The 23,382-nt window shown below is 41.2% G+C and overlaps 1 protein-coding gene across 1 annotated transcript in view; it reads left to right on the top strand.

The window, feature by feature from the left end:
* DST (dystonin) overlaps window positions 1–23,382 on the top strand; it is a 925,809-nt gene that overhangs the window by 225,328 nt on the left and 677,099 nt on the right. Inside the window, 1 exon segment of the mRNA XM_029595689.1 lies at window positions 4,126–4,187. Within this exon segment, the coding sequence (XP_029451549.1) occupies window positions 4,126–4,187 (62 nt within the window).

Below are 23,382 nucleotides of genomic sequence, written 5' to 3' on the forward strand. Positions count from 1 at the left end.
GTTTTTGTTGTCTTTTTGGGGTTTTTTTTTTTTGGAGGGGGGTTGCCATGGAAGTTGTGCCCAAAACAAAAACTTCTGCAATAGATATTACTTGATGTCTGTCAAAATTAGATTACAGTTTGCAAAGTGGAAAAAATGATTTTAGTTACTGCACGAACTGAATCATTCAGAGTGCAACTTGTATGCAGTTACTCTTCTACTTAAACCGTAGAAAGCCATGTAAAACCCTTTATGACTAGCTTGGCTATTGAATAAGAACATAAGAAATTGCCATGCTGGGTCAGACCAAGGGTCCATCAAGCCCAGCATCCTGTTTCCAACAGACGCCAAACCAGGCCATAAGAACCTGGCAATTACTCAAACACTAAGAAGATCCCATGCTACTGATGCAATTAATAGCAGTGGCTATTCCCTAACAGGTCGATACAGTACTGTGCGCTCCGACGGAGCGCACTGTTAACCCGCCCTTGGACGCGCGTTTTCCCTTATCCCTTATTCAGTAAGGAGCGGAAAATGCGCGTCCAACCTGCGGCACCTAATAGCGCCCTCAACATGCAAATACATGTTGATGGCCCTATTAGGTATGCTCGCGTGAAACAGAAAGTAAAATGTGCAGCCAAGCCTCACATTTTACTTTAAGAAATTAGCGCCTACCCAAAGGTAGGTGCTAGTTTCTGCGGGCACCGGGAAACTGCTTTTCTGTGCACTCTCCGACTTAATATCATGGCGATATTAAGTCGGAGGTCCCGAAGGTTAAAAAAAGTAAAAAAAAAAAAGAAAAAAAAAATTTAAAATGGGCCGGCAGCTGTCGGGCCGAAAACCGGACACTCAATTTTGCCGGCGTCCAGTTTCTGAGCCCGTGGCTGTCAGCGGGCTTGAGAACTGACATCGGCAAAATTGAGCATCGGCTGTCAAACCCACTGACAGCCACCGCTCCAGGTCAAAAGGAGGCGCTAGGGACGCGCTAGTGTCCCTAGCGCCTCCTTTTGCCCATTCCTACTGCACCACCTAATTTAAATACTGAATCGTGCTCACCGGCGAGTGGCCGGTGAGCGCGCCGGGAGACTGGGCGTTTGCCCGCTCTCCCGCGGACTTTACTGTATTGACCTGTAAGTAAACTTGATTACTAGCCATTAATGGACTTCTCCTCCAAGAACTTATCCAAACCTTTTTTGAACCCAGCTACACTAACTGCACTAACATCCTCTGGCAATAAATTCCACAGCTTTATTGTACATTGAGTGAAAAAGAATTTTCTCCGATTAGTCTTAAATGTGCTACTTGCTAACTTCATGGAATGCCCCCTAGTCCTTCTATTATTTGAAAGTGTAAATAACCGAGTCACATCTACTCGTTCAAGACCTCTCATGATCTTAAAGACCTCTATCATATCCCCCCTCAGCCGTCTCTTCTCCAAGCTGAACAGGCCTAACCTCTTCAGCCTTTCCTCATAGGGGAGCTGTTCCATCCCCTTTATCAATTTGGTTGCCCTTCTCTGTACCTTTTTCAATGCAACTATATCTTTTTTTAGATGCGGCGACCAAAATTGTACACAGTATTCAAGGTGCAGTCTCACCATGGAGCGATATAGAGGCATTATTACATTTTCCGTTTTATTAACCATTCCCTTCCTAATAATTCCTAACATTCTGTTTGCTTTTTTGACTGCTGCAGCACACTGAGCCAACGATTTTAAAGTATTATCCACTATGATGCCTAGATCTTTTTCCTGGGTGGTAGCTCCTAATATGGAACCTAACATCATGTAACTACAGCAAGGGTTATTTTATCCTATATCCAACACCTTGCACTTGTCCACTTTAAATTTCATCTGCCATTTGGATGCCCAATCTTCCAGTCTTACAAGGTCCTCCTGTAATGTAATGGATACAGATTCATTGAGTTTGAAATATAGCAACACTACAGGACTGGAGACTTTGTGATAAGGAAAAAGTCCGGTCTGCGGTTCTTGTGCCTTTTCTATTTTTTACACTTGATTTAGGACAGTAAAAAAAACCCAAAAATATTCATTGGTTTCTCAAAGTCTTTCTTTTGTGATTTAAGAAACTGCATAGCTGAGTAGTAAAATGGCCACTCAGTCTAGTAGGGAGCTTTCTAAGTTGAGTTGAAATTGTTTCGTCTTTAGGGTATACTTAATGAAATCCATTTAATGTGGAGTTCTTGGAGGAGAAGTCCATAAACTGTTATTAATCAGATAGATTTGGGAAAAAACACCACTTATCCCTGGGTGTTAACAGCATGGGACCTATTTACTGTTTGGGATTTTGCCAGGTACTTGTGATTTTGATTGGCCACTGTTGGAAACAGGATACTGGGCTTGATGGTACCCTTGGTCTGACCCAGTATGGCAACTTCTTATGTAATTATGGTGATCATCTTCCTTTGGCCACAATACAGAAGAGGATAGAAGGGATATGGTTGGAAGGCTTATCATTTCTTTGTCTATCTATCCTGTGGCTAGCCCAAAGCAGTCTTGAAAGTAGCAGGTGGCTACATGCTCTTCCCTTGGAAGAAGTGTTCTGTGTAGCCCTTGCTCAATGGAAGGCAAGAGGAAAACTGAAAAGCTTGCATGATGATTTCCAAGTGAGAGACGGATGAAATACTTAAATAAATAAATAAATAAATACTCTTATTTAAACATTTTTCTATACCGATATTAGTGGTAACATCATACCGGTTTACATCCGAACTGAAGGTTTAAAATACATCTAACAAGGACAAGGGTAGGGAATACAATAAATGAAAGAGAAAGAAGCCGGAATATTGGCAGGAACAAAGATCAAACTGAAAAAACTTAACAAATTAAACCAAGATATGTAGCTTGCTGAATATTTACTTGGAATAATATATTATGATATTTGCAGTTACATGGAATAATATATTATGATATTTGCAGTGTTCTAGTAGAGGATTTTCATGGAAGTCTACTCCCATTTTTAAGTGCCTTTCACTAAAGTTGAGCGTGTTTGCTGGGGAGGGTGTGTCTGCGCATGTGCGGCTCACAGGCCACAGCTCAGTGAGAGGAGTCCAGATGAGCATCCTGGGAACAGCGGGTGTTCATGCTGCCGCTCCAGCCACTTCTGCTTTGATATGTCACTCTCTTGAGGTGATATACATTTGTGCATTTGACTCTCTTGAGGTGAACACATACTGCTAAACTATAAATGCCCGTCTAATACCACCCAACACTGCAATGTTTCGGCAGCACTTGCTGCCTTCATCATGGGCTTGTTTGTCATTGAAATCAGGAGACTGCCTCACAGCTTGAAAATGGCAGACATCCCAGATTAGTGAGTGAGTGTTTGCAATTAGAAGGATATGTTTGGACTGAATGGATCCTACAAAATTTCTGACCTAACAGAAGAATTGGAAAAACTCACATGTTCTGGGACTTTGGCATCGAATAAGATAAATGAAAATTTTGGGACTTTTAATTCTTTTTTATTTGCATATAAAAAATTGCACCGAAGCTGAGAGTGTCACTATCATCTTAACAATGGTGGTGGTAGTGGGTTGGTAAATGTTTATATTCAAAGATATATATAAATACCAGTATTATGGCAATAGAATAAATATGTGATACCAGTCCTTATAAAATAAAGATTTTTTTTTTTTTTACAAATTGGAGGGTCATTCAGTGAGAAAGTGGTTCATTTTTGTTTGCTTTTTGAATTAGCAAATATGCCTGTGAGATTAAATTATGATGCATTTGTGCTTGTGCTTGTGATGGGTTTTGATTCTGTTTTGGTTGAAACAACTGGTCTTTTTCATGACCTTGATATGGATGAGCAGAACATCTGGTCCTGGGATATTGTCAGCATTAAAGCCAATTTGGAAGACTCTGTCTTTGTAAAGGGACGTGGTGTGAAATGTTTCCCTTTTTGATTATGCATTGGGAAAGAACAGACACCCAGTACCTTCAGCTTTCATGTAATCTTTCTGGATCATACCAGAAGAGATTTGCAGTAGGCCTTTTGTTCTGAATGCTAGCGTTGCTCGATATTGTGTAACTTTACCGTTTCCAAACATTGTTGCTATTGGTAGTTGACTTGCACAAAGGATTTCTATACGATATGTTGACTTGTTTTTTTTTTTACATTTTAGATGAACGGGACAGAGTACAGAAGAAAACCTTTACAAAATGGATAAATCAGCACCTTATGAAGGTCAGTATAGTTTCATGAAATACTTAGATTATGTTGCTGAGGATCTGTGGAAGACGAGTGGTGCATTACAGGGAATCTGAGGCAGAAAGACCTTAAGCAAGTATTTTATATGTAAAACTTCTCTGGGATGGGTGTATGGTTCAGGGGAGGGAGCAATTTAAAATGATGGGAGGTGGGAGGGTCACAGTAACTACTCGTGGAAATACTAAAAAATAAATTAGGAAACTATTAATCAATTTTTATTAATCATAAGGCCGATGTAATATGGTGCGCTTGCCAGAATGAACGGTTTAACCCGCAGTTGTGTGCAAACTTTACTGCTGATGAAACAAAACGCACAAAACTTGTGTGCATGGAACTGTGAATTCCTTAGCATCCTTGCATGGACCTCCCATGCATTATAATGAAGGCTTTAGGTGTGACCCTCCAAGAGAGAGGGGTGCGCTGGTTTACCTTGTGGTTTTTTTTTCAGTGCTGGAAACTTAACTCCTGTTTCAAGATGGAGCAAATTTACCAGGGCTAATGTTAGCCTGCCGGCAGAAGCTGTCTGGTGCTGGGATTTTATGCACAGAAAACAGGCTTTTCAGGCTGATGCAATATCAGCTGGCATAAAACGGGCGCTCATGATTGTGCACCCGTTCTCCTAAGTTGCGCCCAGCCAACTCATCCTGGGCGCGCGATGCATAATTTAAATGAGGGGGGTCAAGCTAAAATGGATGCGCTATGGGATAACTTGTGCCCCCCCCTAGCACTTCCATGGCATTGGGCGCCCAGGAGAAGTGGCTGTGTGCTGGTTAGGAAATGGACACTCAATTACTGGGCATCCGTTTTCCTAACCCACTCACAGTTACGGGTTAGGAAAATGGATGCTCAATTAATAGGCGTCTGTTTCCCTAACCTGACCACCGGTCACATTTTTTTTTTCATGCTGCTTCCTATAGTTTCTCCTACTTAGTATCAGGATGTTACTAAGTAGGAGGAACCACAGAAAAGCAGTATTTTGTGCTTTTTTGTGGCTTTGTGGAGTTTTTTTTTTTAGAAGGCTCAGAGGGGCCGATGCAATACAGTGCGCTCAGCCGAGCGCACTGTTTAACCCGCTATCAGATTTATTTATTTATGGAGTGAATGAGGTATTACTCATTCACTCCAAATGCAAAAAGATAAATGTGCATCTCAGGCGCACATTTATTGCTCAGCTATTAACGCCTGCCTGGAGCAGGCGTTAATAGCTGAGCGCATTAAAAAGAAGTACAGAAAAGCAGAAAAAAATAGTTTTTCTGTACTTTTTTAAAGTAAAAAAAATTAAATAAAATAACTCGGCAGACCGCCGAGTTATGAAGACTGATGCCAGTAAACTCGGCCTCTGTTTTCATAACTGGCCGTCTGCCAGTAATGAAAATGGCGCCATGCGTGCGTTAAGAAAGCGGGTGCTGAAAAGTCAGTGCCAGCTTTCCGCGAAGATTATTGCATCGGCCCCAGAGTGTGTAAGACTTAATGCCAGTCCTAGGTCTGGTGTTAAGTTTTCCATGTTAAAATGTCCACATCGGGCGCACAGTGATTTTTTTGCATCGGGGGAATATAGCTAATAGCCTCATCTGCATGCATTTACATATGATGAGCGCTATTAGCTATGCGCTAATCCCCTTATTGCATCGGATGTTGGCCTAGTGTATCCAAAACACGTGCCCAGGAGCTGGTTAGCCTGTACAACAGACTCACCGCATGATATAGCATTGGCTCGTTTGTGCACAAAAAGCATGTTTTCAGCACATAAAATATGATTTATGCACACAAAAAAATGCTTTTTGTTTGAAAACATTATTTTGTGCACATAGATCATGTTTTCAGCGCAGAAAACACACTTTGGGGCAGATTTTCAAAGGGGTACGTGTGTAAGATACGCGCAAGCCCCAGGACGAGTGTAAGTCCCGGGGCTTTCCTGCAGAGGGGGGGGGGGGGGGTGTCAGCGTGTTGGGGGGCGTGTTGCGGCGGCGCGTGTCATTCGGGAGTGGGGCTGCGGGCGTGGTTCTGTCCCGGGGGCATGGTCGAGGCCTCCGAATCTGCTCCCGGGCTGGGGAATCGCGCGGCCGGGGCAGGCGTAACTTGTTAATCAAAGGTAGGGGGGTTTAGATAGGGCTGGGGGGGTGGGTTAGGTAGGGGAAGGGAGGGGAAGGTGAGGGGGGTGGAAGGAAAGTTCCCTCTGAGGCCGTTCCGATTTCGGAGCGGCTTCGGAGGGAACGGAGGCAGGCTGCGCGGCTCGGCGCGCGCAGGCTGCCGATTTTTGCACAGCCTTGCGCGAGCCGACCACGGATTTTAAAGGATACGAGCGTATCTATTAAAATCCGGCGTACTCTTGTTTGCGCCTGGTGCGCAAACAAAAGTACGCTCGGGCGTACTTTTATAAAATCTACCCCTTTGTGTGCACAAAGTATATTTTCTGGGCATAAATCCGGATTACAGGTCCTGGCCCTCGAGTTAAGCGCGCAGTGTGAGTTAGCACAACTTTTGTGCCAACTAACTCAAGTTACTTGGAATTTACATGCAAAACACATTTTTTATGCGTATAAATCATATCTTCTGTATGCTAAGCCTTTTCTTAGCAAATGTTTTTTAACTCCTGATGCATTAGCATACCATTAATTTACTGTATCAGTCATTAAAAAAAAATTAGCTTGTGTGTTAAGAAACTGCATGCTGATCTTCAGCACACAGTTTTAACACTCGATTTATTCCATCTGCTCCAAATATTGCATTTTGTTGGGGGCTGTGGGCAGTACTTCCTTTGGGATATGCCTGAATTCAGCAATGCCTTTAAACTCTCAGCATATTTGTAAAAATGTGGTGATCTAACATAGAATGGCAGTGCCCTTGATTGATGTGGTATATGTTATGGTATATGTTATTTGATGAGGCTTTGTGTTTGCTCTTTGTTTAATGCATAATTTGTTGAATTCTGTTCAGATGTAATATTTTATGCAGTGTTTTAATGTATAATTTTCTGTGAGGTCGTTCACTTCTTTGGATAGTATTACTAGGAAAGTGATATACAATATTTTTTCAATAAAAATAAATGATGACAGCAAGGCCCATCTTGTTTGTCCATTTCTCCCTGAATGCTGCAATAATATAAACCCTAATTGGTCTATGGCATTTCGTCATGTCAGTGGTTCCCAACCTATACTGAGGGACCCTCCAGCCTGATAGGTTTTCAGGATAGCTACAATGAATAAGCATGAGATAGATGTGCATGCACTGTCACTATTACATGCAAATTTATCTCATTCATATTCATCGTTGATACCCCGAAAATCAGTCTGGGAACCATTGCTCTATGTTTATCCCATGTTTCCTTGAATTTTGACCATTTTGCCTGTACGAACTTCCCTGCATGGCTGCTCAATTCATTTTTCTGTGCTGAAATACTTACTTCATTATATTTATCTATGTATGTGTTTATTTATTTATTTAAGCATTTTAAATACCGTTGTTCCAAAAGAAGATCACCATTGTTTACAAAAGTAGCATTCATATTCTAGTTCAGCATTCATATTCTAGGTCAGCACAACAACTAATACATATTCTAGGTCAACTCAACATCAAATACATGTTAACTAGGGGGTTAGGGTAATATATTGTAATCTATTAGTTCCATTGTAATTTCATTCACATATTAGTCTGTTTACATTGCTCATTATTTATTGCTCATTACACTTGAGTCTACCTCTTTCCAATCCCATATCATGATTAGGGGTTGTGCATGGAAAACATTTTTGATTAATTTCTTTCATTTTTCACACATTTTGTGTCCAAACTTCTTTTCTTTTTTTGACTTTTCAGGTTATTGATTTTTAGGAAACTTGCAATTTGCAGTATGTATGCATAAGTTTAAATTTGTGTGTGCTAATTGCTGAAAACCAATATCACAAAAAATGTTCAGAATTTTCAGAATGGAGTTTTGGTTCACTTCGTTCATAACAAACCAAAAATCAACTCATTTGTCATGTTGTACCCATTTGTTTCAAATGAATGAAAATTTCTAATCATGACCTCTTAGGGTTGCCAACTAACTCAAGATCCAGTCTTGATTTTACTCCATTACATGCAGGGACTTGTAGTTCTGACTTATCTATGCATTTCCTAAGAAAATCAAAACTACAAGTCCCTGCATGCAGCGGGGTGAAACCAGGACTGGATCAACTTGTCCTGAAAAATCTGTAACTGGTTGGCAATCTGTTCTATCCTATAAAAGCTTTTAAAGAAAGGTACTACTAGCCTCTTAGTATAGCAGAAGTTGGGAGTGCTAAGCCCTGTGAAATTGTAACTACTAAGCTTGAAATTATAAACATGACTTATATAACCTGTGGTCCATAGACCTCCTGAAATGGCATGCATTTTTTGTCAGTTCTCAGTAGTATAGTTTTGATTGTTTGCTATAGTATGATATTTAGTGTCAGTTCTGGAGTTATTGTTCCTTGGATGAACAATGGCATCCAAGTGAGTAGAGTTTATTTATATCCCTGAAAAAATGCAGCATATCCCATTAAAATGAGAGTTTGCATTACAAATTTGAATGCTTGCTCATAGTTTGAAGTTAATGTTATTACTAAGCAATAACACATTATTATGTGTTAATGTTATTAATGTTATTACTAAGCATTGAACTAAAATATGTTTTGGTTTTCTAAAGTATTTTACTAGCATAACTGATATCTGTCTTTATGTAAATAGCTGCTTTTTGTTTTAGAGTGTTGCTCTTATCAGTTACTTTGTTAAAGTGTTTAAAATTGATTAGTCTGACTCACTCAAGTGGATAAAGACCTTTTGGAACTGTGGAGCCTTGAAATAGTAAAAAAAATTAAAAAAAAATCTCCTCCTGTCAAACAAGTAACATGGTAACATAAATGCGGACAGTGTAGGATAGCTGAGTAACTTTCACAGGCTGGAGGCAGGAACCATTGACTCCAGCTTGTCTTTCTTATCAATTCCAGCTATATTCTTTATAATAATCAGCAAATGAACATGTAGATGGTTTACCTCATAAAAACATAAGACTTGCCATACTGGATCAGACTAAAGGGTCCATCAAGCCCAATATCCTGTTTCCAACAGTGACTAATCCAAGTCACAAGTATCTGGCAGATCCCAAGGGGCAGATATATTCCAAGCTGCCTATTCCAAGAATTAGCAGTGGATATCTGCAACTCCACCTTAATAATGTTTATGGACTTTTCCTCCAGGAACTTGTCCAAACCGTTTTTAAATGCAGCTATACTAATAGCTTTCACCACATCCTCTGGCAATGGATTCCAGAGCTTAATTATGCTTGAGTAAAAAAAAATTTTTTCTTATTAGTTTTAAATGTATTACCTAGTAATTTCATTGTGTGTCCCTTAGGGCTTCATTTTCCATCCGGATCGCACGTGATAAGGTACGTTTCACACGCGAAAAGTCCCTTATCGTGTGCGATACCAAAATGGAGGCGGAGTCGGCCCCTGTTTCGGCCCCCCCGCCCCCCATTTCGGTCCCCGCCCCTCATTCCCTAAAGTATCGCAGGCCTGCGATACTTTAGAAAATGAGGCCCTTAGTCTTTGTACTTTTTCAAAGAGTAAACAATTGATTAATGTTTACTCGTTTCATTCCACTCATTATTTTATAAACCTCTATCATATCTCCCCTCAGCCAGCTCTTCTTCAAGCTGAAGTGCCCTAACCTCTTTAGCCTTTCCTCATAGGGGAATTGTTCCATCCCCTTAATCATTTTGTTCACCCTTCTCTGTATCTTTTCTAATCTTCTTTTTTTAGATGTGGAGAACAGAACTGTACACAATACTGAAGATGAGGTTGCACTATGGAGCAATACAGATGCATTATGATATTCTCTGTTTTATTCTCCATTCCTTTCCTAATAATCCCTAGCATTCTATTTGCTTTCTTGGCTGCTGCTGCACACTGAGCAGAAGATTTCAATGTATTATTAACGATGATGCCTAGATCCTTTTCCTGAGTGGTGACTCCTAATGTGGAACCTTGCATTGTATAGCTATAATTTGGATTACTCTTCCCTAAGTGCATCACTTTGCACTTGTCCACATGAAATTTCATTTGCCTTTTGCATGACCATTCTCCCAGTTTTGCAAGATCCTCTTGCAATTTCTCACAATTCTCCTGTGATTTAACAACTTTGAATAATTTTGTCATCAGCAAATTTGATTACTTCACTTGTTGTTCCCATTTCCGGGTCATTTATAAATATATTAAAAAGTAGTGGTAGCCCAGAACAGATCCCTGGGGCACTCCACTATTCATCTTTTTCCACTGGGAAAATTTGCCCAGCCCTACTCTCTGTTTTCTATGTTTTAACAAGTTGGCAAGCCACAATAACACACTGCCCTCTATTCCATGACATTTTAATTTCCTAAGAAGTCTCTCATGAGAGACTTTGTTTATTTGCACGTTCAAAAAAATGTAGCAAATTTGTGAGGCAAGACTTTCCTTGGCTAAATCCATGTTGGCTTTGTGCCATTAAACTAGACCTATTTGTAAGTTCAGCAATGTTGTTCTTTATAATAGTTTCTACCATTTTGTCAGACTCATTGGTCTATAATTTCATGGATCACCCCTTGATCCCTTTTTAAAAATTGGCATTACATTGGCAACCCTCCAGTTTTCAGGTACGATGTTAATGATAGTTAACAAATTTCTAATAGCAGGATCACAATTTCATTTCTCAGTTCTTTTGGCACTCTGGGATGTATACCATCTGGTCCAGTGATTTGTTACTCTTTAGTTTGTCAATTTGTTCTAGTACATTTTCAAAGTTTATATAAGATTTGTTTCATTTCCTCTGAATCATTCAGCTTTGAATATAATTTCTGACATGGGTATCTCTCTTACATCTTCCTCAGTGAATATCAAAGCAAAGAATTCATTTAGTCTCTCTGTTTTGGCTTTGTCATCCCTAAGTGCCTCTTTTACCCCTTGATCATTTAATGTTGTTCTGTGACTCCCTTACAGGCTTTTTACCTTGAATATACCTGAAAAATGTTTTATTATGAGTTTTTGGTTCCACGACAACCTTCTTTTCAAATTCTCTCTTTGCCTTCCTTATTAATGCTTTGTATCTAGCTTGCCAGTGCTTATGCTGTTTCCTGTTTTCTTCTTTTGGATCCCTTTTCTATTTCTTGAAAGCTATTCTTTTAGTTATTATAGCCTCTCTCACCTCCCCTTTTAACCATGCCAGTAGCGTTTAGACTTCCTTCCACCTTTTCTAATGCATGGAGTACATCTGATTTGAACTTCCAAGATGGTATTTTTATACAACGTTCTTGCCTGATCTAAACTCAACCTTTGCAGTTGCTCCTTTCATTTTTTTCCTAACATTTTATATTAATCACCTTTTTGAAAGTTAAATGCTGTAACAGTAGATTTCTTTAGTGTCCTCCCTCCAATTATTAAGTCAAATTTGATCATGTTTTGATCACTTTTGCCAGGTGGCTCCAACATTGTTACCTCTCACACCAAATCCTGTGTTCCACTAAGGACTAAGTCTAAAATAATCTCCCCACCTTGTACCAGCTGCCCCATGAAGCAGTCATTTATTTCATCTAGGAACTTTACTTCTCTAGAATGTCCTTATATAATATTCACCCAGGCAATACTGGGGTAACTGAAATGACCCATTATTACTGTGCTGCTGATTTTGTTAGCTTCCCTAATTTCTTTTAGCATTTCATTGTCTGTTAGTTTATTCTGGCCAGGTGGATGGTAAAATAAGCCCACTACTATTTTATTTCCCTTTTCACCTGGGATTTCTATCCATAAAGATTCAATATTGCACTTTGTTTCCTGCAGAATTTGTATCTTGTTTGACTCTCCTCTTTCACATATATGGTCACCCCTCCACCAATTTGATCCATCCTATCATTTTGTTATAATTTGTACCCTGGTATCACAGTGTCCCATTGGTTATCCTCCTTCTACCAGGTCTCTGAGATGCCAGTTATATCTACCTATTAAGCCTCTGCTATACCCTCTAACTCTCCCATCTTATTTTTTAGAATTCTAGCATTTGTATTCAGATATTTCAAAGTATGGTTTTGTTTGTAATTACAATCTGCTCATCAATTGACTAGGGCAATTCAGAATCTTTTTGCTCTTTACTTAAAATGCAAAAGTGGACCCTTTTGCATTTTTGCAACCTCTGTACTGGGATGCCCTAATTTCCCTCTTCTCATAGTATCCTTCAAAAATATATCATTCTGAACCATGTGTTTCTGATCGACTGTCGGCTTTCCCCATCATCTAGTTTAAAAGCTGCACTATCTCCTTTTTAAAGGTTAATGCCAGCAGCCTGGCTTCACTCTGGTTGAGGTGGAGCCCATCCTTTCGGAAAAGGCTTCCCCCTTCCCCAATATGATGCCCCATTCCTAACGAACCAAACACTCTCTTCCCTGCACCATCATCTGTGCATTGAGACTCTGGAGCTCTGCCTGCCTCTGGAGGTCCTGCATGTGCATCAGGGAGCACTTCTGAGAACCTGGAGGTTCTGGATTTCAACTTTGCACCTAAAATCCTAAATTTGGCTTCCAGATCCTCCCTCCTACACTTTCCTATGTTATTGGTCCCCACATGTACCAAGATAGCCGAATCTTCCCCAGCACTGTCTAAAATCCTATCTGATGCGTGTGGTCCGCCACCTTCGCACCAGGCAGGCAAATTACCAAATGATTCTCACGTCCCCCAGCCACCCAGTTATCACCCTTCCTAATAATCGAAGCACCAACTACAATGGCTGTTCTAACCCTTCCCTCTTGAGCATGTTCCCCCTGGAAACTGATCCTTGGTGCGAGAGGGTACTACATCACCTTGAGGGTAGGTGTTAGCTAGAGGATTGCTTCCTGCCTCATCAAGGTGATGTTCTCTATTCAGGTGACCTTTCTCTTCCAAGGCAGCACAGGGGCTGCCAGATTGGAGGTGGGACTTTTCCACTATATCCTTGAAGGTCTCCCCTATATACCCCTATCTCCCTTAGCTCCTCCAGATCTGCCATTCTAACCTCCAGAGATTGGACTCGTTCTCTGAGGGCTAGGAGTTCTTTGCACCTAGTGAACGCATACAACCTCTCGTGGACCGGCACTCAGTGCAAAAGACTGGAAAGCTTCCCTCTCGCTGCTGGACTACTTTCTGCATCTTAATTTAGTTGACATGTTGTTTAGTTAAAATGTCTAAGGGAGTAGGGTTGTGAAGCTAATCTAATGTACTTTTAGTCTATTTTATTTAATATTTGTCTGACACGGATCTCAGAACACTACATCAGGATATTAAATGCTCACCTTATGAACTCTCGTTTTGAATTAAATTCCTTTTGTATAAAATCTGTACTAAATTTACAGTAAGGAATCTGAAGATGCAATCGCCATCATACCTCCAGCAGTACACGCACACCATTACCTTAATACAGAGAGGTTTCAGGATCTGGCTTCTCCTGGAGTCGCAGGGCCTCCTGCCCAGCAGGGTCCCACCCACAGAGCTTTCCCTCTATGGGTTTTAAGGTGGACCAGGCTTCCAGCCTGGTTCCACACAGGTTAAAGAGGGGTAGTAGGGCCACTCCTTTACATACCCTCCCCTCAGCTCAAACCCATTGGAATGAACATCTGCACTCATCCTGGATCCCATCCAGGGAAATGACTCCACTCCCCAATACGCTCCTTCTGGCCTCCCATCAGCTAGACTCTGGGTAGGAGGTATAGAGTCATTCTCTCCCCCTCTCATTGAGGTTCCCCCAAATACCAAAACCACCCACTGTGCCCTTTGCCCAGTGCCCACCCCCTAGTCCTTCAGAGAAGGTCATTCACTGCTCCGGGTTCCAATCTTCTCCACGCCAGACACTTGGGACTCCACATGGGTATTTCTGTGGTGGCTTCAACTTTCTTTCCACAGTATCTTCTGAATCCTTTGTGCTGTCTCCAACTGCAGTGCCGTTGTCTAGCCATTCTACAGTTGTTGGAGCTGGGTACTTTGCAGCACCTCCGTCTGGCTCCATCATGCTGCCTTGCTCAGGTCAGTCTGTGCCAACAGGTCACTCTATACTGCCTCCTTCAGGCCAGGCTGTAAAGCTCCACCATTACTCCTGGGGGAGTTCTGCGCAAAAACAATTTAATATTCTGTGCATTAAAACTTAAAATTCTGAAAAATTCTGCATACTTTATATTGGTCAAAATATCACAATTTACATGACAGTCTTTAAGTAATTACATTTTAATTTAATACAGAAAAAAGTTATTACTTAAAGATGCAGAATTTTAAATATTTTGAGCTGTATTTCCCTAGACATTCCCTGTAAGAGTGTCCCTTCCACTCTCTCTCCCTACTCCCTTGGCCACTTTGCCCTCTTAGGCCCCAACTCCTCCATCTGCCTGTATTTTCCCCTCCACCTCTAGGATCAACCCCTTCCACTCTATCAATTTGTCAGTTCTGCACAGGGGGCGAATTCTGCGCAAATTGTGCGCTTTGCAGTAGCGCAGAATTCCCCCAGGACTACACCAGGAGCTTTCTTGTACACAATTCTCAATCACTGCAAGTTCATTCACCTGGCTTTCATTCTCTTGAGTTGCACTCTGCTGGGCCTGTCTTTGGAACTCAGGTTTTTCTTTTGCTACGTGTTCCAGCAGTGGGTTCACTGGTTCCATGCCAGGTTTTCCTGTCACAGTGTCCACAGACTGCCAGGTTTTCCTGTCACAGTGTCCACAGACTTCTCTTTGCTAGAGCACATTTGCTGCTCTTAGCTTCCTCTGCACCTCTGTCCCTCTGGAAGGTAAAGTACCAGTCAGGTGACTCGAACGGCTGCTGTGCTTCCTTTGCTTCCAGCTGCAGGGAACCCTTTTCTGGCCTTAGTTCCGGCAGGCTGACAGTTAGGAGCACAATCCCTTTCTTTAGCTCTTTCATGGCATCCGCCCAGGTAATCTGGTTCCTTATGGTCCACTCTTAAAATTGCCTCTGTCCTTCCAGGAGACTTTGAATCACAGCTTGCATTTCGGCTTCCTTGTGTTCTTGTGCAGGGGTGTGAAAAGGGGGGGGGGGGGCCTGAATGAGCATCCAGGGGGGCCACCAGCAGTGGCGTACTAAGTGGGGATCAGTGCCACCGGTTAAGGGCAGCACAGCATCCTTGAATCTAGTTCTTCCAATTCCTATTATCCAGTTCATCTCTCCTCAGCCAATGCTTCACTGCCATCTTTTAAGGTGAGTGCTGATAAGACTGGCTGGTTTGGAAAAGCACGCTGTATGCGCAAACTAGGCACAGAGTGGCGTGGATGCTGCTTCTCCAGCCAGTGACTTTGCTCTGTTGAGTAAGTCCCACCTAGGAGCTGGCGGAAACAGAAGGAGGCTGCAGCAGTCAAACTCAAGTCTGTCTTTTAGCACAGTAGGGATACCGGGTTGGCATTGGGACCGGCCGTGTGTTTCTTTCTACTGTCTTGTCTGATCTGTGTGGGGCCTGGGATAGAACATGGATGTGACGCCCAAGACTTTAGCTCCTGCCCCTCCCTCCCCCCCCCTCAAATTCCCACTGTTTGGTCTGCCTTCTATTGCTGACCTGGCTACCTGACTCGGGCCACGACATGCACCCAACTACAGCTCGACTTGAAAGCAGCACTGCACCTGCTTCTCTCTTGCTCCTGCTGATCTGTTGACTGACCTGCTGCAGCGCCTCAGCTAGTACTGGCCGGCCATTTCATAATGGATGGTGGAGGAGCATTGTCATGAGCCTGAGGGTAGAAATGATGGGACTCAAAATGGCGGCCAGTAGAGTTGCTTTTGAGATCAGCAGAAGCGAAGGACAAACATTAAAATGAACCATTGACTGTGGCCTTGGAATTTAGAGCTGGGGTGGGGAGTGCTGTACTGCTGGGTTTGGGCCTGGGAGAGAAGGGGTATTTTGTGTGTAGTGGTGTTTGGTTTGGGCCTAGGAGAGGGTGGGGGCAATTTGTGTGTAGTGCTGCTGGTTTTATTTTTATTTATATTCCACTTTTCACACTTTTTAAGCACTTCAAAGTGGGTTACATTGAGGTACTGTGGGTATTCTCCTATCCCCAGAGAGCTTACAATCTAAATTTGTACTTGAGGCAATGGAGGGTCAAGTGTCTTGCCCAAGGTCACAAGGAGCAACAGTGGGACTTGAATCCTGGTCTCCTGGTTCATAGTCCACTGCTGTAACCACTAGGCTACTCCTCTGGGGGGGGATGGGGGACGGGCGGCAGGTTGGTTTGGCTTCCACTGTTCAGAATGCAGGCAGGCGCAATCTTCTTCATTCCCGCAGGGCAGGTGACTCAACCTGTGCTGCATGGGCCCAGCTGACACAGCAGTTGATTCCTCCTCTTTCTTGGGCCTTGCAGGCTCAGTCGACACAGCTGCAGCCCTTCCTCCTCAGGCCACACAGCCCCTTCCTCCACCTTGTGCCGTGTGGCCCTGCCAACACTGCTACAGCCAGTCAATGTTTATTAATTTGGAAAGTGTATATGCTCACATTCTAAGTATGCAACTCCCTTCCATTTTAACAAATGTATACCTGAAAATAAACAACATACAATAAATTCATGTTAACAAATTAAAGAACAATAATTCAGAAGCTAATTTTAAAACCGAACTCAATCGCTTTCTAAATTAATTCCCATCCAACTAAAATGCTCCATGGAGACATCAATTCAATTAATAGAAATATCAGAGGATAGCCAAGACATGCTGCCTCTACAAAAGAAAATAGGGTATTCGCTAAATAAATTGGTGGTCAGGCTTTATAATCCAGAGGGACAGATCCATTACCCACTTCCACATGGGAGAGCTGTAAACCCACAGAAATATGACGACAGAAAAAGACCATATGGGCCCAACCAGTCTGCCCATCTGTCCAATTCATTTAGCATTATAATTCCCATCACTATCTTAGAGATTCCCTCTATTTATTCCATGCTTTCTTGAATTCAGATACTATTTTTGTCTCCAACACTTCCCACAGGGAGCTGACAGGATCCCTACATGCAACATAAATATGCAACATTGACATGAAAGTTGCGTGTATCTTGCATGCACAAATGCATGCACAATATAAAATTCATGTGCATGTACATGCGAGACCTTGTGCACAAATATGAGCTTGTGCGTATTTCTTTTAAAGGTATCCTCTTAGGGCCTGATTTTCAAAAGCATTTACATGCTTAAAAGTGGGTTTTACATGTGTAAATGCACTTTGTGTGTAAGTGGGCTTTTGAAAATTGCTACAACATATGTCATTGAATTGTCGATAGGTTTTACTTGCAGTAAGTGCACTAACATGGCTTTTGAAAATTGCTACAATAGTATGTTACATTTACGCCTTTGAAAATTCACCTGACTCTGTCTAGCAAGATGTCTTGCCCTAGCATCTTACTAAATAAATGGATTATCACTCTCCAAAAAGCAAGTATTTTAATATAGCTTTAGATGCAGGATTCAAACGTGCCAGTCTCTGGCTCTCATGTACACTTGTCAGAAAGTGCAAGGCCTATGTTGTGCTGTTGCATATAAATCATATCTAGGGATTTCTATTGTACTTCTCTGATGCTTTCCATCAATTCTTTTACTTTTCCAAATCCTCTGTATACAGTTTCTAAGGATATGTTTCAGTTCAGATTAACACAAAAAGATGTGGAAATACGAGCAAACACGTTAAATTAACATATCAACATAGCAGGTGTTGCATATGTACAAAAGGGACTTGCATATGGTCCATAAACTTGATGATGTGTGTGAACACAATAAAAAAAAAGCAGTATTGCCTTTAAGATGTGTACATAGCAATATTTATTTGACAGTTGGTTCCCCTGACACGGAACCGTGTTTTGCATAGGCTGCATCGGAAGGGACAGCTTACATACGAAGAATTGTCCTTATTATGTTGACAAAATATGTAGACACAGTTTCTAGAAAAGAACAAAAAATACAACATTAAATGCATTATAAACGGCTCAGAGTAACCCACCATTTGGCAAGTAGCAATTTACATGTCTGGTTAAGATACATTATTACACACACTTTAATATAGGAGCGAGATAAAAATATTGTAGCCTTTTGCAGTAGAAGCAGTAGAGTTTCCAAATAAACAGGTTTCAGTAAATTTGGGTCCTGATATGATTATGTACCTTTAAGCTCCTGCTTAGTAACTTGAGGGACCCTTTGGGTGTGTTAGATACTCCTAGGGGCAGATGCAGTAAGCCGCACGTAAAAACTTGCATCCAAACTGGGCGCCTGTTTTTTTTTTAACTTGCACACAACCACGACTCCTGGGCACCTGTTGCGGTATAGTAATGAGGTGCCATGCTAAAAAGGACATGCTAGGGATCAATTGTGTGCCCTAACACATCCTTAGCATTGGGCATTCAGGAGACGTGGCTGTGTGCAAAGCCAGAGGTTAGCAAAACAGACGCTGGTAAATTGAGTGTTCGTTTTCCTAAGCTGGTCACAATCAAGACTTTTTTTTCATGTTGCTGCTTTCTGTGATTCCTCCTACTTAGTTTTGCAATGATACTAAAAGTAGGAAGAACCACGGAAAGCAGGATTTTTTTGCTTTTTAGTGCGTTCTTGGCAGTTGGCAAGACTTAATGCCAGCTCTGGGGCTGGCGTTAAATTTGCTGTGTTAAAAATTGTGCCTCGGACGCATGGCAGTTTTTTGCACCGGGAGTAATAGCTAATAGCCTCATCAAATGGCATTTACATGTGACAAGTGCTATTAGCTATGTGCGAATTTGGATATGCAGGGTTTAGGGGGCGGGGTGGGGAGGAGAGGGGAGGCGGGAGGGAATTTAGGTAGGGGGTAGGGAACCAGAGAAGGGCCGAATGCGTTGCTGCGTGGAATTACAAAAGTCCCCCCCTTGCATGCGCCGCCTGCACATGTGCACATGGATTATAAAATCTGGCACACATGTGCACGCGGCCCGTGGATTTTATAACATACTCGTGCACATGGACGTGTGCGTGCACATTTAAAAATCTAACCCTAAATTGATTGAGTATGCACTGTTTTGATTTAGTGCACAATAGGTAAAAATGAAATTTAAAAATAAATGAAAGAAACTAAACCAAACCGAAATCCCCTTGAAAATTTTTCAGCTGTGCATCCTAAGATATATATATTATGATATGTACAGTGTTGGTATACTGATACACTTCATGTATTGTGCAAATGCAGAATAAAAATTATTTAAAAAAATATGATAAATGTGAGGTAGCTGTCTAGTAAAAATATAAGAAGTGGGTATATTAGGTAGGAATAAGGAAGTGAGTGCATTGGGTATAAATTGAATATATATAGTTAAAAAGTAAGTTAAACATCCAGAATGGCATAAAATATTCAACATGTAGTCGCACCATAGATTGATACTAAGGATGTTCATTCGTTTTCAATGAAATAGACAATGGCAATGAAATTGTCTATTTTGTCTTGTTTCGGGAACGCCCTGAAATGAAAAAAAAATTGACAAAATTTCGTGAAAATTAGTATTTCGTGTTAGTGCGCATTAACATGTAGTTAGTGCGCACTATGACCCGTTAGTGTCCTATTTACAGGTTTAGTACGCACTAATGGGACTTTGGTGTGCACTGACTAGATGTTAGTGTGCATTACGTCCTGTTATTGTGCACTACCTAGTTTTCCTAATTTCTGAGTTAGTGCACACTAATAGGACTTAGGGCAAGCTAAGTGGATGTTAGTGCGTACTAACTAAAGTTACTTGCACAAACAAGTAACTAAAGAGTCAGCCAGTGGGAATGCAGAATCAAACCTCTAGCTAACGAACTGCTCCCCAGTTGACACGTTTTAACTTATTGGTAACATTTTTTGTTAGTGCACATCTAGTTAGAGCGTACCAAAGTCCCTTTAGTGTGTACTAAGCCCGAAATTAGGAAAACTAGGTAGTGAGCACTAATGGGACTTAGTGTGCATTAACATGTAGTTAGTGGGCACTAAGCCCCGTTAGTGCATACTAACTCCAAAATTAGGGAAACCCGAAATAAATACCTTCCGAACCATTTTAAAAACAAAATTTAACAAACAACGACACAAAACGAAAACAACGTGAAAAAAAAATCTGTGCACTTCCCTAGAGGCATTATAATATTCTCTGTTTTATTCTTTCCTTTCCAAATAATTCCTAAAATTCTATTTGTTATTTTGGCTGTCAGTACACACAGAGCTGAGTATTTCAATGTGTTTCAATGTGTTGTCTCCAATGACTCCCAAGATCTTTTTCCTGGATGATGACTCCTAATACAGAATCTAGCATTATGTACCTATAGTTTGGTTTATTTTTCCCTGCGTGCATCACTTTGCACATCTCCATATTAAATTTCCTCTGCCATTTAGATGCTCAGTTCCCCAGTCTGGTAAGGTCCTTTTCCAGTTTCTCACATTCCGCTTGTGTTTTGACAACTTTGAATAAATGAAGTCCTGTGGACTTAATTAAATGAAACTTTGTTCATTGCTTCCTTTTCCAGATCATATATGTAAATGTTAAGCAGCACTGGTCCCAGTACAGATCTCTGGAGCACTCCACTATTCATCTCTCTCCTTGGGAAAATTGATCATTTAATCTGTTTCCTATCTTTTAAGCAGTTACCAACACAAAGTAGGACATTGCCTCCTATCTCATGACTTTTTAATTTCTTGAGGAGTCTCTCATGAGTGACTTTGTTGAGCACCTTCTGAAAATCCAGATGCACAATATCAACTGGTTTGCCCAAAAAAGCAAATAGAATGTTAGGATTAATCCGAAAAGGAATGGAGAATAAAATGGAAAATATTGTATTGCCTCTGTATCTATTCATGGCGCAACTGCACCTTGAATATTGCGCAGTACTAGTTGCCTCATCTCAAAAAAGACCCAGTAGAAATGGAAAAAGCGCAAAGGAAGGCAACATAAATGTTAAAGGGGATGAAATGGCTCCCCTATGATGAGAGGCTACACAGATTAAAGCTCTTCAGCTTGGAAAAGAGACGACTGAGAGCGGACATGATAGAAGTTTATAAAAAATCATGATTGGGGTAGAATGGATAAATAAAAGACAGTTATTTACCCTTTCAAATAATTCTAAAGCAAAGGGGCAATCCATGAAACTAACACCCAACAGATTTAAAACAAATCATAGGAAGTACTTTTTTGTTTAACACTCACTCAAGATGTGGAATCTGTTGCTAGAAGATATGGTCAAGGCAACTAATATATGGGCCGATACAGTAAAAATCGCAGGAGAGCGGGCAAGTGCCCGCTCTCCCGGCGCGCGCACAGGGCACTCTCCTGTGTGTGCGATACAGTAAATACATTTATTTAAATTAGGCCCAGTGGTAAAAAGAGGCGCTAGGGACACTAGCGCGTCCCTAGCGCCTCTTTTCGGACAGGAGCGGCGGCTGTCAGTGGGTTTGACAGCCTACGCTCAATTTTGCCGGCGTTGGTTCTCGAGCCCGCTGACAGCCACGGGTTCGGAAACCGGACGCCGGCAAAATTGAGCGTCCGGTTTTCAAGCCGCGAGCCGCGGGCCTATTTCAAATTTTTTTTTTTTTTTAACTTTTTTAAACTTTTGGGATCTCCGACTTAATATCGCCATGATATTAAGTCAGAGGGTGCACAGAAAAGCACTTTCCCGGTGCCTGGAGAAATTAGCGCCTACCTTTGGGTAGGCGCTAATTTCTGAAAGTAAAATGTGCGGCTTGGCTGCACATTTTACTTACTGAATCACGCGGGAATACCTAATAGGGCCATCAACATGCATTTGGAGCTATTAGGTGGGGGGGGGGGGGGGGGGGAATTGGACGTGCTATTACCCCTTACTGAACAAGGGGTAAAGCTAGCGTGTTGAAAACGTGCGTCCAAATGCCGGCTAACAGTGCGCTCCGTCGAAGCACACTGTACTGTATCGGCCTGATAGTAGGGTTTAAACAGGTTGGCCAAGTTCCTGGATGAAAGTCCATAAAACATTATTAGCCAGAGAGACAAGAGAAAGCTACTGCTATCCCTGCGAGTGAGTAACAAGAAATAGATTTACATTTTGGGGTCTGCTGGGTATGAATATTGAAAATTCTTCTAAGAATTGTGTACATTTTCCAGTAATTAGAGTAACTTCTCCTGTGGATTTAAATGATACCTTTGTGAAATTTTATATATACCCTCTAAGGCTCTCCGCCATTGGTAAAGGCTTATTACTCACATGCTTTGAGTTCACTGTAGGGGATTAGATTCTTAGGGTCTGGAAAGTCCTATCTCAGAATTAAATCTTTCCCAGGAATTGTAAATTGTAGAGGATGTGGCAATCTGAAGGCCACTTTGTTCATTACTTTTGTGCTCGAGCTAAAGAGGAACTGGTACTAATGCTCTTTTTGAAGAAATGGGAACATACTTGCCAAGCTCATAAGACTAAATTTTCCTGATGTTTCTTGTAAAACCAGGACCACCAGGAAGACAAAATGTTTGAGCTTGGAGCTGTGATTATATTTAAAATCTCCTTGTAAATGTTTTCTGAAGATTAATAATGTAACATGATTTTTGAACCTGACCAATTATTTGCCTTTGTTGAAAGTAAATTTGGAAAGTGAATATTGTGTCTACATCTGTTGTTCTACTCTTTCTGAGCTATAAGATCAATGGCCATCTGAATATTGTATTTTGGCATGTAATTGTTTTGCTTTTATGTTTTAAATTTTTTTCTTTATTCTTGAATCCTCCTCATATTGTTGGCTTGTATAAGAGAGAATTTTGTTTTTACTATTATGATTGATATATTTTGTCTTATGTATCCTTCTGTTTTTGTCATTTGAGATTGATGAGTCTTGAATACAATTCTAAATTGGATAAATAAAAATGAAATGAAACCAGTGAAAAACTTGGGGAAGCCATAAATATAATGGACTTCATTTCATACCACTATCTTCAGAAAATCCATGCCATAAACAATAATCATCTCCCTGATAAAAACAAAACACAGAAAAATAAATCAATAAAATCTCCACTTAGCAAATTTCAAAAAGAAGTGCCTGTTTCAAGGAAACATCTCTTCTGTTGGCCTCCAGTATATCCTTGAGCAGAATCTAGGTCTGCTACCAAAGCTTGAGGTGTTAACTTTGGGTGAAAAATATAGGAATACTTTCAATATCAGTAGAAGATACATGCCCAATAACA

Source organism: Rhinatrema bivittatum, chromosome 3 (assembly GCF_901001135.1).
Source record: "Rhinatrema bivittatum chromosome 3, aRhiBiv1.1, whole genome shotgun sequence".
Classification (NCBI taxonomy): Eukaryota; Metazoa; Chordata; class Amphibia; order Gymnophiona; family Rhinatrematidae; genus Rhinatrema; species Rhinatrema bivittatum.